The sequence below is a fragment of the Canis lupus genome, chromosome 11, assembly GCF_048164855.1.
Source record: "Canis lupus baileyi chromosome 11, mCanLup2.hap1, whole genome shotgun sequence".
In the NCBI taxonomy this organism is placed as follows: domain Eukaryota; kingdom Metazoa; phylum Chordata; class Mammalia; order Carnivora; family Canidae; genus Canis; species Canis lupus.
Window position 1 is genome coordinate 43,271,352 of NC_132848.1, and position 18,989 is coordinate 43,290,340.

At 40.3% G+C, this 18,989-nt stretch overlaps 1 protein-coding gene across 1 annotated transcript in view; it reads right to left on the minus strand.

Moving 5' to 3' along the window:
• Window positions 1-12,046, minus strand: part of SLC9A4 (solute carrier family 9 member A4) — a 69,104-nt gene extending 57,058 nt beyond the window's left edge. The window contains exons 1-2 of the mRNA XM_072844406.1: window positions 11,276-12,046; window positions 4,640-5,103 (exon numbers count right to left, since the gene is read on the minus strand). Of these exons, the coding sequence (XP_072700507.1) occupies window positions 4,640-5,103; window positions 11,276-11,531 (720 nt within the window). The 5' untranslated portion in view covers window positions 11,532-12,046. The remainder of the gene's footprint in view (window positions 1-4,639; window positions 5,104-11,275) is intronic.
• Between the last annotated feature and the right edge of the window lie 6,943 nt (window positions 12,047-18,989).

Consider the following 18,989-nt stretch of genomic DNA (forward strand, 5'->3'; position numbering starts at 1 on the left):
TCCTTTGCTTTGTTTTCTTCATCTGTGAAATAAAGTTATTAGGCCATGCCTTATACTAAAATGCAAGAATTTAATAAAATAGTAAGGGTCAAAGTGACTCCATGCAGGGACTGGATATAGTAGCTGGATATAGTCACCTGCTATGACTTTGGTCTTGAGATCTAACTGGGGATACTAGTTATCATTTCAGAGCTATTTGGGTTTTGTCTCTGCTCCCTTTGCCTATCATTAAGGATATGCTCTGGAGAAATATTCAGTAAGAAGGAGAAATACATGGGACAGGAGACCTGGAGAATCAGATTCATTGGTATTTCGACAATTTTGGAACAGCTCCTCTTTACTGAGAAAGCAACTGTTTAGTGGATAAAGATCTGTAGAGTTGTCACATGTAGCCCACAAATCACAGATCGCTTTCCAGATGACTCAGACTTTCTGCTGAAAGAGCATGCTTGTGACTGCTGCCCTTGGGAAGGCCCCTTCCTCAATGAAAGGGTGAGTTCAATGCTCTTAGCTCAAAATACAACTGGATTGCATTAAATACCAGTTGCTTTCAAACTGCTTTCTAAATCTGGCCCTGGAGCTTCTCTGGTTTCATGTAGGGCCACAGAAGTGCCCCAGCACACACTTAATACTCACTGTGCTGTGGGTGACCACAGAGTGACCCGGGAGTGACGTGTGGGCAACCCCCCTGGAGCCAACACAACGACAGCTTTGCCCATTGGAGGTCACACCAGTGCCCTTAGCAGATACTCTGGTCAGCTGAAAATTATAATATTTTTTTTTTGAAATGATCATTTAAAAAAAATGTCCAAGTGGAAACAATTAAACTTTGGGAAAGTCAAACAAATGTTGCTAGCCAACAAACCCCAACCAGAAACCAAGCTGTGATTGGCTCTAGATGTAAAATCTAGAGAAAATTCAGGGGACATCAGATTCCCAAGTTCAGAGGCAATACCAAAGAGATAGCAGAGCCCAGTGTTATAAATAGCATGTTCTGTGACAATTACAAGCAGTAGTATTTAGAAAGTCACTTGTGAAGGAAAGGTTGAAGAATTAATTACCTCAGAATGGGCTGCCAAGAGGTGGCTTTGATGTTATCACAGATAAGCCTCCTCAACGACACTGCCAAGAGTGGGGGTTACAGTACACTTGGATTTAAGTGAAATCTTCAGGAGACGAACCATGATAGGAACACATCATGGCTCAGAGGGGCTACTTTAGGAGTGGAATAGGTTCCCAGCCAAGGCCACTTACTCCACTGCAACAAAACTGAAAATACGAACATATCTAAAGACAGAATGAGGTGAGGAAAGAGGATCTCAGAGGTTAATTTGACCCAATCTGAGGAGAGAACTGCCCTTGTTCCAAACAGCATTGTTTTAGGTCAAGATACATCAGCTATTTTCAACATAAAGGCAAGAAACCACTAGTTCTCAAACATCAGCAATCATCTGAGGTCCCTGTTAAAATACAGATGGCCAGGTTCCATTCTCAGAGAGTCTGGGATGGGCTTTGGACATCCAAATATTCATCAGTCCCGCTGAGGTGATTTTGAGGTACATGGTGGGAGTCTGGAGTCCCAGCCTCCCCTCGCAGCTTCAGACAACTTGGCTCCCTGTGGAACTTGCCCAGAAAGAATGTGTAGCCTTGATGAGCCTAGCATCTTGCTGAACAGTTAGAGATTCGCATTATGTATCAATAAATTGACTTTCGACTTCAAGGATGGGTCTCCTTCACTTGGCAAATCCACAATAGATATCTTGGGTTACTTTTTTTTTTTTTTAAGATTTTGCTTATTTATTCATGAGAGACAAAGAGAGAGGCAGGGACACAGGCAGAGGGAGAAGCAGGTTCCTCACAGGGAGCCCAATGTGGGACTCGATCCCCGAACTGGGATCATGCCCTGAGCCAAAGACAGATGGCCAACCACAGAGCCACCCAGGTGTCCTCGGGTTACTTTTTAGGAGCCTTTTACCTACTGCACTATCCATTTTTGAATAAAATCCTCACCATAAGGTATTGTGTGCCAGATTAATTAAATAGCTAATTGTAAAAGGGGAGAAATACAAAAACATAATGTTTGTGGGGTGCCTGGATAGCTCAGTTGGCTCCGATGCTGACTCTTGATTTAGCTCTAGTCATAATCTCAGGGTCCTGGGATTGAAAGCCCCATATTGGACACTGTGCTCAGCATGCAATCTGCTTAAGATTCTCTCTCTCATTCCCTCTGCTGCTCCCCCAGCTCATGCTCACACACCCTTTCTCTCTCTTTCAAAAAAAAAATAAAAAATCTTAAAAAAAACCCATAATATTTGCATGTTCTTTGGTTAGACACAATCTCTGCAAACAAAATATGAAACCTGGAGGCAATAAAAGAGTACATTAGGTTTGAGCTCATAAAAATTTAACTTTTATAGGATAAAAGATACTGTAATCTAAAAAAAAAATTAAGTGACAGAATGAGAGACAATCTTTGATTTATATGTAATACTCAACAGTTTAAAATTTAGATAATTTAATGAGTTTCTACAAATCAATTAAAAAATCTAAAAAACAGCAAAGAAAAATGGACAGGATGTGATCCCTGCATACATTAATTGGGATATATATATAAAAAATTCATTGTTTATATGAAATTTTAATTTAACTGAGTGTCCTGAATTTTTTTTTTAAGTCTGGCAACCCTAAGAGGATATGAACTTCCAATTTACAGAATGAGAAACACAAATGATCCAAGATTGTTGAAAAGATGTATACAAATTAAAACAAACACGACTAACTCGTTTTTGCTCATTCGACTGTAATACATTACAAAGCAATGTCCCCTGTGGACATCGATAAAGAAAAATGCATTTAACACACTCTATGGAAAATGTAAGACCATAAAGCATTTCTGGAAAATTCTAGTAGCTCTGATGAAAGACCTACAATTAAGATCCAATATTACGTGCAACCTTGACATTTAGTAAAACTGGGAGGGTCATAAATACAAGTCTTCCTCCCCAAGTCTGACCACTTGCGGGCCAAACAGCCCTCCTTACCAATGGGACCAAGCACAATACTTGCCCATCCCTGAGTATTAGATGTCAGTCTCCTGACAGCCTAGAGAATTATTCAAAACAAGCCAATCATGTCATCCTGAGGGAACCAGGAGGCATCTCTCTTCTTGATCTTACAAAACCTTACTCTTACACCCCTGACTGATCCCTCTGTTCCCAAATGCAGCCCCCATGCAGCCCCCGTGGTATGTAGTGTCCTCCTCCTCTGGGGTGTGAGTACAGTATCTAATTGGCTTCATCTCTTTATTGTCGGGTGTCACTCCTTATCCCTGGAAGAGGAATCTTTCCCTTATCAACCGGATAAAGAGGAGGTGATTAAAACAGCAGCATCTTTCAAATTTTTAAAGGTACCCACTTTCAAAATTTCACTTCCAAGAATATAACCTATGAAAGACTCACAAACACACATACAAAAATGCATGCAGAAAAAAGAATATTCACCAGAACGTTGTATTTTTTAAAAAGTGAAAAATTGGTAGCAACTGTCCATCCATCAGGAAATGGTTAAATAAATTATCATCAGTATAATCTCTGAAATACTATATAACAATTAAAATGATATAGAATGGACTCCAAGACTTATTATATTTAAGCAATGCATAGAATCAATTTATGCAAAATAACATACACCTACACACACACACACACACACACACACATACACACAATAAAAACATGGAAGAAAAATGCCAAACTGATCAAAGAGGTTGTTTGGAAGGTGAGGAGAGGGACAAGAGGAGGCTTCTGTGTTTTTATGTTGTTTAATTTTGTACAGTTAGAGTCTTCTACACTAAAAATTCATTCTAGTATCACTTCTGTGATGTAATAGAAATTTAAAGGCAAGAAAAGTAAACCAAACTATATATAAAAATCTCATAGACTGACACCTGGTGATTGTTTGTAGTAACGTAACACAACCAAGAATAGGAATGGCTAGTCTGAATATCCCAGCACCAAAGATATCTTCTGGGCCTTTGTGCTACGTGTTGACTTAGCCTGGTAAGTTTTTCTCAGCTTTTCTCCAGGAGTCACATATTCTGGAGGAGTTGTGCAAGACTGATGGATCAGCTAATGCATTTTTTGCAAATCCTTTTCAATGCCCTTCCTACCCCATCTTGTATTTACCATCATCATCTCATGCAATATGTTAAAAACAAAACAAACAAGTATATAAAGAGGAGGATGAGTTCCAGTGAATGAGAGAAATGAAAAATGGCTAAGTGCTGTTCATCCTAGTGTGAAGACCAGAAGAGCCCTTGGCAACTGTTTCTTCATGCTAAGTGAAAATGTGAATTTAACTAAAAAATTATGGAGATGTCTTTTCCTTTTTCTCTCTTTAAAGAAGCCATTTGGCTAGTGAATGGCAAGCAGCATTAGCGAGAAATCACGTACTTGATGCAGATCCTAATGGAGGTCATCAGACCTTGGGCCACACTCCATCAACTGTACCTATCGAAGTCTATCCCTGCCCTGCCATGGGCCATCCCGCTCAACCTTCTCCATTTGCCCTGAGGACAGACTCCCACCTCAAGCTCCACTCTGACCCTTCCTCTCCCCAGGGACTCGCTTTGATATCTCACCACACTGATGCCATCATTGAGAAGGGCCTCCCCGAAGATCATCATGTAGAGTGGCTCATTCACACGCGCCTCCTCAAACACAGCCAGCACAGCTACGGGGTCAACGGCTGAGATCAGGCTGCCAAACAGCAGGTTCTGAAGTAGGTTGACATCACTGAGGCCAAAGGCTTTGATCTGGCAGATGAGGTAGAGGGAGAGGCCAATGCCAAAAGCATTAATCAGGGCCCCCAGGCCTGCCCACCATAGGATGGACCCAATGTTCTCAAAGAAGGGCCGGGTGGGCATGAAGTAACCACCTTCCAGGACGATAGGTGGAAGGAGATACAGGAAGTAGATGCTTGTATCCATGACGGGAGGAGATTTATGGTCAGTGCCAAAGATGATGGCACCCACCAGAGCCCCAACGATGATGAGGAGGCAGCTTTCTGGCATGAGGCCTGGTAGTCTGTGGTAAAGATGGAAGCCTAGGGAAAAGCAGAGAACCACATTTAGAGGTTTGCAAATACGATGGCTCTGGCTACTAAGATACCAGGAGACTGGTATAAAAGAAGCCTTCTAAAACCAGTTGAGGGGACTTTGGGTAGGCTGGCATGAGTCCTGAGCCTCAGGACCCCATCTGTAGTGGGGGCTGGAAGTGCTGCAGGGAGTCTCGATGAGGTCAAATACTTAACATGCCGGGCCCAGTGAAGGTCTCAGAGTGGTCCTCAGCCAGCCATCCCCTCCCCTTCCTCCTCCCTGCTTCCCTACCTTATGGGATCCAAGAGGGCAGTGGGGGAAGAGGAATGAAGACTGTGGAGCTCCTTTGCATTCCTGCAAAACCCACCTTTGAGGCTCATTCAGAGTCAGTCACAGTCACCTAAACATCAGCTTCTTCCAAACCTCCCTTCCACAAAACCAGTAAAAGAAAATTCAGCCTTTTATTTTATTTTCCTTATTTAACCAATGACACTGCCATCAGGCCAGCCAGGTATAAAGGAAATCAAGGGGCACCTGGGTAGCTCACTTGGTTGTGCTGCTGACTCTTGGTTTTGGCTCAGGTCATGATCTCTCATGGGTTGGGGAATGGAGTCCTGCATGCATTGGGCTCCGTGCTTAGTGAGGAGCCTACTTGAGGATTCTCTCTCTTTGTCCTTCCCCCTATGTGCTCTCTTTCTCTCTCTCTCTTTCTCTTTCTTTCTCTCTCTCTCTCTCAAATAAATAAATAAATCCTAAAGAAAGCAGGAAATCAAGTTGCTTTCCCTGAACCTCCATCACTTGGCCCCCGTGTAATAGCTTCTTATTTTATCATATATATCTCTCGGTAGCTGCCCCTAAAGATCATCTCCTCCTCCCCATTTTGACAGTCACTGCCTTTATGTAAGGGGTCCCATTCTCCATCCTGTCTTCTGTACTGGCTTCCTGATCTTCTATCTCACCCTCACTCCCCTAGCCCATTCCTGATGCCAGATGACTTTTCCAAACTACGTGTATCTGCTCATCTCATTCCCCATCTAAGACTCTGAAGGCACACAAAGCATCTCACAGATTTTAAACTAAGGGCATTTGTGAAGCATCCTTGAGCCAAGACCAACACACTGCTAAGCACTGCGTGTGACACGGAGAACCAAGCATGTTTATTTTAATTCCAACTATTAATCATATTTCAGATAAAGACATTAACAAATAAGAAGACAAACATAAAGCAAAGCATAAGTATACAGTGAAGTATATATTGACTATACCGACATGCATGAGAATAGATCAGAGCACAGCAGGCCGCTCTGGGGTTCTCTCCAAGTCAATATCCCTCCCACCCACCACCATCCTTATGCATCCTATGTTACAACCAACCACATACCTTTTCCCTGTGATTCCCCTTTCCTGTCTTCATTTATTGCTGCCTGGGTTGTTCTTCAATCTTGTGCAATCTTCAAAATTAAACTTTTCCCAACTGCTTTCCAAGGAAATCATATGTCTTCCTCTGAATCGCCATAATATTTTATCACTATCTAACAACAATGTTCTCTTTCTATCATTTTCTGTGCATGACTTATCTCCCCTGCTAACCTCCAGATTCTTTCAACTCAGACAGAATGATGTACATCTCTATATCTCCCCAAAGTACTTGGCAAGATGTCTTGCACACAATAGCTGGTCTATTTGCTGAAAGAATCTATAAGTGTGTAAATGAATGATTGGTTGGTTTATGTGTTCACCAGAGAAGCTTTTATATGAGAAGAAGTTGAACAGGTTTTGGAGGATGACTAGGACTTACATAGTTGGACAGCAGAAGAGAAGAGATATATTAGGTGGGGAGAACTCCAAGACAAAAATGAAGAAAGATGGGAATGGCTGAGTCAGATGAATGAGTGGTCTGACATTCATTGAGGAGATCCACCTGGCTGGAGCAAATTATGAATTGGGAAAAATATTGGAAGGAGAGTTGGAAGATGATTGATCCTAATAAGAGAAGGTCTTGAGTTCAAGGCTAAGGAGTGTAGATTTCCCCCACAGGTCACTCGGAGCCATTTAATGTCTCTTTAGGAATTTTAATTCCATTTTAGCCATTCTGATAGGTATGAAATGGTATTTTATTGTGGTTTTGATTTGTATTTCCCTGATGATGAGTGATGTTGAGCATCCTTTCATGTGTCTGTTGGCCATCTGAAAGTCTTTGGAAAAATGTCTGTTCATGTCTTCTGTCCATTTCTTATCTGGATTATGTATTTTTGGGATGTTGGGAATGCAAACTGGTGCAGTCACTCTGTAAAACAGTATGAAGTTTCCTCAAAAAGTTAAAAATAGAACTACCATATGACCCAGCAATTGCACTACTACGTATTTATCCGAAGGATTAAAAATACAGACTCAAAGGGGCACATGCACCCCAGTGTTTATAGCAGTATTATCAACAATAGCCAAACAATGGAAAGAGCCTAATTGTCCATCAACCTACGAACGGATAAAGAAGATGTGAGATATATATAAATATATATGGAATATTACTCAGCCATAGAAAAGAATGAAATCTAGCCTTTGCAACAATGTGGATGGAGCTAGAGTGTATTATGCTAAGTGAAAGCATGAAAGCAGTCAGTCAGAGAAAGAGAAATACCATATGATTTCACTCATATGTGGAATTTAGTAAGAAACAAAACAGATGAACGAACATAAGGGAAATTTAAAAACAGAGAGAGAAAGAAGCAAACCATAAGAGACTCTTTTAACTATAGAGAACAAACTGAGGGTTGATGGAGGGAGATGGGTAAGGGATCGGCTAAATGAGTGATAAGTATTAAGGAGGGCACTCATTGTGATGAGCACTGGGTGTTATATGTAAGTGACAAATCACTAAATTCTACACAAAAAAACCATATATGTTAACTAACTAAAATTTAAATAAAACTTGAAATTAAAAAATAAAATTAAAAAAGGAATTTTAAGTACACTCATCCAAAATCCATGTAGGGTTCCCTGATCACAGCTTTGAATTTCATTTATTATCAGCAGACAGATTATTATGATAGAATATAATTCTAATTATTACAGAATAATTAGAATCAAGGGATATTTGATACTTGTCCAAAACCACAATCCTACCCACTGCTTCAAGATCGGTTTAAGGCCTCTTTAAAGAGTTTGGGAGTCCTGCTCTCTCCATTTCCTAATGACAACCTTCTCTTCCTCCTCTCCGCCCCCCTCTTCCTCTTCCTTCTTTTTCCTCTTCTCTAATTAGTACTTATTTTAACTACCCTGAACTTTTTAACAGGTAAAAGAAGTAGAAGAGCCTCTAGTGTGACTTTCTCAGGACCCGTGTCTCCCCAGTTTGGCCCTTCTTCCAGGAATTGAGTTTCCTGAGATGGATCTAACGTGTACCTATGTTACGCCAAGTTACACCTACACAGCGGTAGCAGGAAGAGGCACTATGCACTGTAAAGTAGGGCATTGTAAAGCGAAACGCCAAGTGCATTCACACTTTACAATCCTCCTTCCCTTTCATAATGGACAATAGAGTTGGTCACTTTGAGAGTTTACAGCTCCAGCACCTGGAATTTGAACGGCCACCAATAACAAAGTTTGGCCTGAAAGTCAAAGATGGCCCTATGATTCCATTCTGCCCAATAACTCAAGAAACACCCTTCTACAATGTGCCAAGAGGTGGAACTAAAATAAAAGATAAACAACAAAATCTGAGGCAACTCTGTGTTGTCTTTGTTCTATAATATTATTCTTCTCTAATACACATAGTTGGCTGTTTTAAAAAGGATTGAAGGAAAGTTGTGATGTTCTTGTGTCAGAGTGCCTACCAGGCAGTGCTAGATTCATTTTTTTCCCCATTAAATTAAATATCTTGAGGCCAGGAACCATGGTCATTTCCACATGTGGTATGGGCGTTCAATATATGTGTCTTGATAGAATGACTGAATGAAAGAATGAATGTTAAATATAATGATTATTAATTATATATATATTTTAAAGATTTTATTTATTTATTCAGGAGAGACACACAGAGAAAGAGAAGCAGAGACACAGGCAGAGGGAGAAGCAGGTTCTCCTCAGGGGAGCCCGATGTGGGACTCCATCCCCGAACTCCAGGATCACGTCCTGAGCTGAAAGCAGAGCTTAACCGCTGAGCCATCCAGGAATTCTGAATATTAATTATATTTTGATTCAAGTTTTACAATATAGAATCTAAAGAAATCTTTATAGATTCCTTACATGTTAAAGTTCTGAGTCTTTTTCTCTTGCCCCACACAAATGAGCCACCATGTATAAAACTATAAGCCCAGTATTTGACACATGAGAAATAATAATCACTAACTGTAGCCTTCTTTCCATGTACGGTACAGAAATAGTCTGAGTTCTTAATGACTAGCAAATAGGAAAATGTATTTGAATAAGCATGATCCAACTAATAACCTACTGAAGTTTTTTCTTTATCTAAAGTATGTTGAAGTCCATCAAAATGCAAATCAAGAACATTTAAGCCAATAGTCTTGTGAACAACAGTGTCTTTACCATCCTCTGAACTTCTAGATGTGGTGATTCTGGGCACATGCAATACTCTAAAAAACAATCTGTGTTTTATGCTAATATAAAACAAAGATAAACTATATCCTTTCTGCATTGGGCTGTTTACTGACATAGAATGTAAATCTCTTTGCCACTAGGAAATCCTACTTTGCACCAAAAGGAGGCCTTAGAAATCATTTCATAGTTGGGCACATGGAGACTTAGAAAGACATGGTGACCAGCTAGTCAGTGGCAGCTCTAGTTCCTTCATTTGCAGACCAACTTCCCCCATTGCCATGAAGGGGGAAGGAGTGGGTGGGGACAGTGTTGTTCACAAAGGAAAACTCAAGATCCACACAAGACCACTTTGAACAATCTCGATGCCCATGTGATTGTACAGAAGGCCCTAGAACTCTAGCTCTGAACTGAGAATGTCATCCCCTTAGAAAGCCGTTTCTACTTGAGCGCTTTATAGAAATAACGTGAGATCCTTTGTATAATTTCACGATTTGACAAATCACACAGGAGTTCTTCAAATTAACAATCTCCCATCACTCTTCATACTTTCCTAGCTCAAAATGAATAGCAGTTTGGAAGGAGCATCTATTAAATACACCGGTACCTCCGTCACCCCTGGGGAGGGAGTTCGATGAGTAGACAGAGCCAACAGTCCTGATCCCAAGAGGTTAACAGCCAGGTCCCGTAGCTCAACCCACATTTCACGCCCATGCTAGAGGGAAATTATAAATAAGCATCAAAATGTCTCATAGATTCTATCCCAGTAGGACAACTTGTCCACTCAAGTAACAAAGTTCATAACAAAGGCAAAGGAGATGTTAAGCTTAATGTTAATTGAGATAACTGTATCAGTCTTTCACTTTGGAATAAGCTGGTTTTAAGGAGACAAGGAGGTGGAGTTAGGAATTAAATGATAACAGAGTGTAAGCCATTACTTGAGGTTTTGGCACAAATAACCCTGATTAGAATTTAATCTATGAATTTGAATTCCCTTTATTTCACAAAGGAAACCAGTGGGGCACTGGAGCCATTTGACTCAGGCATAAACCAGTATCTTACTGACACATCATCTTCTATGCCCCCATAGCCCATCACTGAGTAATTTAAGAGTAGCCTCTAATTGTCTTGTTCCTTGCTTTCTGTCATTCTGCAAAGAGCACATGTCACTTTTAAAGAATAAACAATGGGAGTCATTGATGAAGCCCACATTTACATGATCAAGAATGAGGAAAGAATATTGTACAGAAGAATCATTATGTGCTCCTGAAATGTCCAATGGGCATCATTCTGAGGTCTACCTGCCTCATTCTCTATATCTTAATGCATAGAACTTGAAATTTTTACATGCCAAATAATGTCACAAGGGTGTCACCCTGAAATAAGAAGAAATCAAAGCAACCCAGAACCCAGAGAGTATGCTCAAATTTCAAAGCACAGTCCTGAAGCATTACACGGCTTTATAAAAAAAGCAGTTATGATTTCCCCTTGACTAAAAGGAACATATTTTCTTTTTTGTTGTAATAGCAATGACAGTTAAAATCCATATAGTTCACCACCTACAAGGCATTTTCACATCATTATCTCACATGGAGAACAACTCCCACAAACAGGTGTTTGGGGACTTACCTATTTTTGCAAGGGATGCTAGAAGTATCCACAGGGTGACCTCATAAGGAATTTGCACGTAGTCATAATCCAATGCAAAAACAGATATCTTCTCATCTGCCTCTGAGCTGGCAGCAGCAAACCGAACATTAGGCTCATGCTGGGCAGTGGAATTTGTGGATTCGTTCAAATCTGAAGATGCTTCAGAACACTTGAAGGCCACCAGCAGTAGCAACCAGTTCCAAGGACTGAAAGGCACAAGCATCTGAAAACCCATCCTGTGGGCTTCTCGTACCCCTTGTGTCACTGTGTGCCACACATCCGCAGCCGAGGAGGGTTTCTAGAGAGCAGACGCGTCTACCTGGGTCAAAGGTAATATACGCACAGTCTGTGGGTCATTCCAAGAAGAGTCCAAGCATGTCATGGAGTTGTGAGTGTCGATGTTTTCAAATCACCTTTAAAGGATTTGTGTTCAGACAACTCAGCTTCTCGCTCAAATGCATCAGTCATTCAGTAGACTCGTTAAAGCCCAAGTCACCTGTGTGACCTTCATCCGATCGATCATGATTTGAAGAACAGTTTAGGAAGGGGAAAGGTATGTCTTCGTTCAAAGCTGTTTCCTCACTTCACTGCATACTGGTTTCATCTTGTGGATGAAAATTAAAAAGGATACCACGGTGTTCATTCCAGATATCACTGGAGTCCTTCTGACGAGGAGGAAGGGAGTCCTTCCCTCTCCACTAGGTCTCAGCAAGGAGCTACCTGGCCTGCACCTGCTCCTTCTCTCCTCCCCCTGCCTCGCATTTGTTTTGAATGGGCAAGGCTGCAGGTAGCTCCTGCACCACACTTAATTATTTGCTCTGATAGGACTTTTGTAATGAAATGCTTTCCTTGAAGTGTTTTCCGGGGGTTACGCTGCTGACACCTAGTGGGCAGCTGCAATATGACACTTCGGCGTCTTTAATGAACGACTAAGGTGGTCTTTTTTTTTTTTTAATTTATTTTTTATTGGTGTTCAATTTACTAACATACAGAATAACCCCCAGTGCCCGTCACCCATTCACCCCCACCCCCCGCCCTCCTCCCCTTCCACCACCCCTATCGTTTCCCAGAGTTAGGAGTCTTTACGTTCTGTCTCCCTTTCTGATATTTCCCACACATTTCTTCTCCCTTCCCTTATATTCCCTTTCACTATTATTTATATTCCCCACATGAATGAGAACATACACTGTTTGTCCTTCTCCGACTGACTTACTTCACTCAGCATAATACCCTCCAGTTCCATCCACGTTGAAGCAAATGGTGGGTATTTGTCATTTCTAATGGCTGAGTAATATTCCATTGTATACATAGACCACATCTTCTTTATCCATTCATCTTTCGTTGGACACCGAGGCTCCTTCCACAGTTTGGCTATCGTGGCCATTGCTGCTAGAAACATCGGGGTGCAGGTGTCCCGGCGTTTCATTGCATCTGTATCTTTGGGGTAAATCCCCAGCAGTGCAATTGCTGGGTCGTAGGGCAGGACTAAGGTGGTCTTGTCATTATCACCCGCACAGGGCATTTTCGAGAGCAGAGAAAAGCGATTAATAATGATGCCAGACTCTAGGTGTCAACCAGGATGGTCCTGGAATCATACGGTCTCTGCAAATTAGGAAGGAAGAGGAGGCAGTGTAACACATTACTGAACTCATGAGCAGTAATTCAAAGAAAGTTCTAGATTTCCATGAACTTCATACAGGAAAAAACAAACAAACAGAAGAACAAGTTTCATGAAATACATCTACAACCTAGTTTTAAAAAAAAAAAAACCTCCATGGCACATGCAAGTTTTTCATTTTAAAGAATTTTGTTATTATGGTCTATTTGTTCAGAAAGAGCAGTACTACAGAGTGTTTATCTACTTCTGTTTCTTCTACATCTGGCCAGGTGGCCTTAACCAGATTAGATACCTTTCAAAGCATCCTTATCTGTAAGGGATGATGATATCTTCATCAACTGGCTGGAAGCATTAAATGAGATAAAGCAAGTAAAGTATCTGGCATTTAACTGGCACTTAAATGTTGGTTTTTAAGAGCTCTGCTGCAATGAGGAATAGTGCTCAATAGAAAATGAGAATTATTATTCATAAACAGTCTCAATGCCTCTTCCATATCAAAGTGCAGGATGATTTATGTATATTTTTGGTTCATGTTAGTGAGTGTAGATGACTCCCACCCCCCACCACATGCTCAGCAAAGATCACTGGGAAGCAGGGGTAGGAGGTGTTGAGGGAGGCTAGCATCTAGATGCAACATCTTAGTAAGACAAGGATTAAAAGCTCTCATATGGATTTTTTTCCTCTTTCCTTTACAATTTGGCCCTAAGATAGATCTGATTTAGTCACTAAACTGAGACCATTACGTTGATAGCAAGCAGGTCACCATATTGGGTCATTTTGTTTTTTTCAGAAAAGATGACATGCATAGCCTTGTAATGGAAAACTTCTTTAGAATATTCTAAAAGAATATTCTAAAATATTCTTTTAGAATATATATTTTATCTTTTCATTTGCACTTTTATTTTACTTTTGTTTTCTAAAGAGAAATGGGAGAGAATTTCCCATGGTGCTCCATGCCAAGGCCAAAAGTAAGAATCAGAAAAACTCTGTTCTCAGGCATTAATTACCTGGTTCAGTCCAAGAAAGTCATTTTACCTGTTTTGAGCCTCAATTTTGTCATCTATAAAATGAAGATGCTGTCCATACGGTATCTTTTCCTGCTCTAAAATTTCAAATCTTTGTGAAACAAAGATTTTGCCTTACACTCAACTGGTAGCTGAGTTTTTTATCAGAGAAGTGATGCCAAGATCAGGGGATAGTGAGAGGAAAACCTGAATTCTATAACAGTCAACCACCTTGTCTTCCAGGTTAAGATTTGCTGTTTCCCCTTGTCAACCCTTGGCACCACTTCCATCCATGCAATACTGCTTTCACACAGCTGCCTGAAATATTCTTTCTGAAATTGCCTTCCCTTTTTAATTTTTTTATTTGTATTTTTATTTTTTGCCTTCCCTTTTTTTTAAAAAAAGATTTTATTTATTTATTCATGAGAGACACAGAGAGAGAGGCAGAGAAACAGGCAGAGGGAGAAGCAGGCTCCCTACGAGGAGCCCAATGCCAGACTGATCCCAGGACTCCGGGATCACGACCTGAGCCAAAGGCAGATGCTCAACCAATGAGCCACCCAGACACCCCTAAAATTGCCTTCTTAATCTTGATTCTCTAGAAAACAGTATGAGACAAAGCTTACGTGAGTGGTGCAAACCAAAGGTAGCAAAGTAAGAGAAAAAAGGAAACAAGGGAGAAACGCTTCCAGAATGGCAGTGTGGGGAACTGCATAGACCCTCTTTAGTGTTAGGGAGACAACCATAATTGGGAAGAACTATTGAAAATAAAGGGAATAGCCATTCAGTCTGTAGAAATTGTCCTATTGGCGTACAGTAATTAAAGACAGTCTTCTAAATATTAGTAAAACCTGTGAGAGTCTATGGCCAGACTTGTTTCTGCCCCTACCTTCCTGTTCAGTATAAGGAAAACTCTACTCCAGCTGGGCACAGACAAGAGGATGGGGATCCCTCTAACCCCAGATCTTAGTTTAGGGCTACTAATTCTACTCAGAAAGTCAGAATATCAGTATTTGTCATCAGTATCACCCCTCCCCCCATTCCCCAAGCAAGGTATTATATGAGCTGTATTGCCTACAAGTATGACCAAGAGATCCCTTCACCTATACAGCCCCACTCACTCATAGGCTTGAAATTCTACCCCAAGCATGGTGGGCCAAGAACACTGGGCCCCAGTCACTCTCACCCCCACTTACAAGGCTGAGTTTCCACACCAGGGAAGACAAGCCAAGAAGACAAAGAGTTACTGCCCCTGTCCAGCAGCTCATTTATATAGTAGCAGTGTTACTCCCAGAGAAGCAGGTTGCTGTCCCTGTCCCTTTCCAGGGTATTGGAACAGAGGTTCCGTTAAAGGGGAAGGCAGGCCATAGAACAAAGAACTCCTCATGTTATTTCTCAGGGAACTGACTTTACTTGTAACAAAATGTAAGGGAAGCTCAAGCCCAAGGGAGATTTAGGTAGAGCACAAGCAAGAAGGGCCAGTAGCTCCCTGACACCAACATGTGAAAGGTAGATTACTTAGAAGCATTACGGAAGAACTAGGGAAAGAAACAGATAAGAAAAGGGGCACCTGGGTGGGTCAGTGATTGAGCATCTGCCTTCATCTCAGGGTGTGATACTGGGGTCCTGGGATCTGACTGAGTCCCACATCGGGCCCCCTGCAGGGAGTCTGCTTCTCCCTCTGCCTGTGTCTCTGCCTCTCTCTCCCTCTCTGTGTCTCTCATGAATAAATAAATAAAATCTTTTTTAAAAAATGAAAATCTTAAAAAAAAATCATCATAGGGTCAGAGAAGTGTCAAAGACTGGCGGCAAAGATTACCCTGAAAAGGGCCTGACTTTATTTTAGAGCAGACTGCTGAGCAATTTAAGGCCTGTTCAACACAATGGATCAATCAGCTAGCAATTACTGGAGGCTAACAGCTAGGTATAATGTTAATAGAAACAACAGACCAGCTAGAAGCTTAATAAGGAGATCCGTGAAAGAGCCAAAGAGAACCCTAATTCAAGGCACTGTCATCCCAGGTGAGAGAGGAAGAAGTCAGGGGGGTTATGAGTATGCCCAAGACTGTATGGTTAAAGTCTGCATAGGGAAATGGACTTTACTGAAATAGTCCATCCAATTCACTAAACAAACAAACAGACAACCAAACCACAGTAACACCTGGTGTTGGAGGAAGGGGAGGAATCAGTAACAAGAATCGCTACAAGATGTTAAAATATTTAGTTTTTAACAACAACCAAAATGTAAGACCATATACTATTTCCAGAAGATATTAAAAAAACAAAGATTTATTTATTTATTTAATATTTATTTTTATTTTTTTATTTTAGAGAGAGAAAGAGCAAGTGGCGGGAAGGGCAGAGGGAGAGGGAGAGAATCTCAAGCCAACTCCCTGCTGAGCATGGAATCTGACATGGGTCTTGACCTCATGACCCTGATATCATGACCAGAGCTGAAACCAAGAGTTGGTGGTGCAACCAACTGAGCCACCCAGGAGCCCTGAAAATATACTTTTAGATTTAAAGATACAAGTAGTTTAAGGGGTGGGGGGTGAAGGGGGACACTGCACCTGAGTGGCTCAGTCCATTAAGTGTCTGCCTAAAGCTCAGGTCATGATCTCAGGGTCCTGGCATTGAACCCCACATCAGGCTCCTGCCTAGTGGGGATCCTGCTTGCCCCCCCCCCCCCCCGCCTGACTTGCTCGTGCTCTCTCTTTTTGTCAAATAAATAAATAAAATATTTCAAAAAAGACACAGGTAGATTAAAAATAAAAGGATGGAGAAAGGATATCGTAAGGCAATAAGGTAAGAAAGCTGGAATGGCTATACAAATAACAGACAAAATAGATGTTAAGACAAAAATATTTTATTTTATAAAAATAAAAGGGCCAATTTATCAAGAAAATATAGTCATTATAAACTTCTCTATAACAAATGGGATTTGTCCCAGGAATACAAAGCCAGCTAACCATCCACATGTCATTTAGGATAACATCATATCAAAAGAATAAAGGACAAAACCACAGGCTATTTCAATAGACTGAGAAGAGGTATTTAACAAAATTTAATAACCCTTCATTTTAAGAATACTCAACAGTGTAGGAATGGAAGGGAACTTCCTCAACATGAAGAAGGCAATCTATAAAAAAATCCATCCACAGCCACCATCATCCATAATGGTGAAGATTAAATACTCCCATAAGATCAAGAACAAGACAAAGATGTCTGCTTTTGCCGCTCATATTCAACATTCTACTGGAGGTTCTAGCAAGGGCAATGGGCAAGAAAAATAGGTAAAAGATGTACAGATTGGATGGGGAAAAGTAAAACCATCTGTATTTACATGACATGTCTTTGTATATATAGGAAATCCTAAATAATTGAATAAAATACTCTTAGATCTAATAAGTAACTTCAGTAAACTTTCAGGATATGACATCAGTATACAATAACAAACTGTATTTTAACAATGACAATTACAAATACCAAAATGACAATGACAATACCAAAATGAAATTAATAGCATCAAAAGCTAAATTTCTTAGGAATGATTTTAACAAAAGCAATGTAAAACTTGTGTTCCAAAAAAACACAATGTTGAAAGCAGTTAAAGAAGACTTAAATAAGTGGAAAGATATCCTTGTTCATGGATCAAAAGACTTAATATTGTTAAGATGGGAATATTCCCCCAAAATGATCTACAGATTCAACACAATCTCTTTCAAAATCCTGTGTCTTTTTTTTCTATTCAGAAATTGACAAACTGGTCCTGAGATTTATATGGAATGTGCCCATAAAAGCCGGTCTCCAAAAAAATTCTTGAAACGAGAAAAAACAAAGCTAGAAGACATACACTTCTCAATTTCAAAACTTACTGCAGAGTTTGGGCGCCTGGGTGACTCAGTCAGTTAAGTGTCTGACTCTTGATCTCAGCTAAGGTCATGATCTCAGGGTCACGAGATTGGCCTGGTTAGGCTCCATGCTCCATGCAGAGTCTGCTTGAGTATTCTCTCTCCCTCTGCCACTCCCCCTGGTCACTCTCTCTTTCCTTCTCTCTCAAATAAATAAATAAATCTTTGTAAAATAATCTTTACAAAGCTTTAGTAATCAAAATTATGTGATATTGGCATTAAGAATGCACATACAGATAAGTAGAGCAGAACTGAGAAAACAGAAATCAATCTTTTCATTTATTGTCAATTGATTCCTGACAAGTGTTCCAACATAATTCAATAGGTAAAAAATAACTTTTGGGGGGCACCTGGGTGGCACAGTTTGTTGGGCGTCTGCCTCTGGCTCGGGTTGTGATCCTGGGGTCTGGGATTGAGCCCCGCATTGGGAATCCCAGCTCAGTGGGGAGTCTACTTCTTCCTCTCCCTCTGTGTGCTCACTCCTCTCTCTCAAATAGATAGATAATAAATCTTTAAAAAATAAAAAAAATAACTTTTTCAACACATGGTGCTAGAAAACCTTATATCCACAAGCAGAAGAATGAAGACATACTCCATCCTTATACCATACTTAAAAGTTAATTCAAAATGGAGTATGGACTAAGGTAAGAGCTAAACCCCAAACTACAAAAAAAAAAAAAAAAAAAAAAAAAAGGAATAAATAATAAATTTTAATGATCCTGAATTAGGCAAAACTTTCTTATATACACATCCCAAAGCCACAATGAACAAAAGAAAAAAACAGATAAACTGGATTTCATCAAAATAAAAACCTTGTCCTCCAAACTATACTATCAAGGAAGTGATAAGGTCAATTCACAGAATGGGAAAAAATTCTTGTAACTCACATGTCTGATAAGGGACTTGTATCCTGAATGTATAAAGAGCTCTTACAGCCCAATAATGAAAAGATAAATAACCCAATTAAAAAAAATGGACAAAGGATCTGAAAAGGCATTTCTTCAAAAATTGTACATAAATGGCCAACAAGTACATGAAAAGAGGCCCGATACTATTAGTCAAAGGGAGAGATGATTCAAAACCACAATGAGATGTCATTTCATACTTGCTAAAATGGCTAAATAGTAATGATAATAAGAAGAAAGAGGAATAGGGGAAGA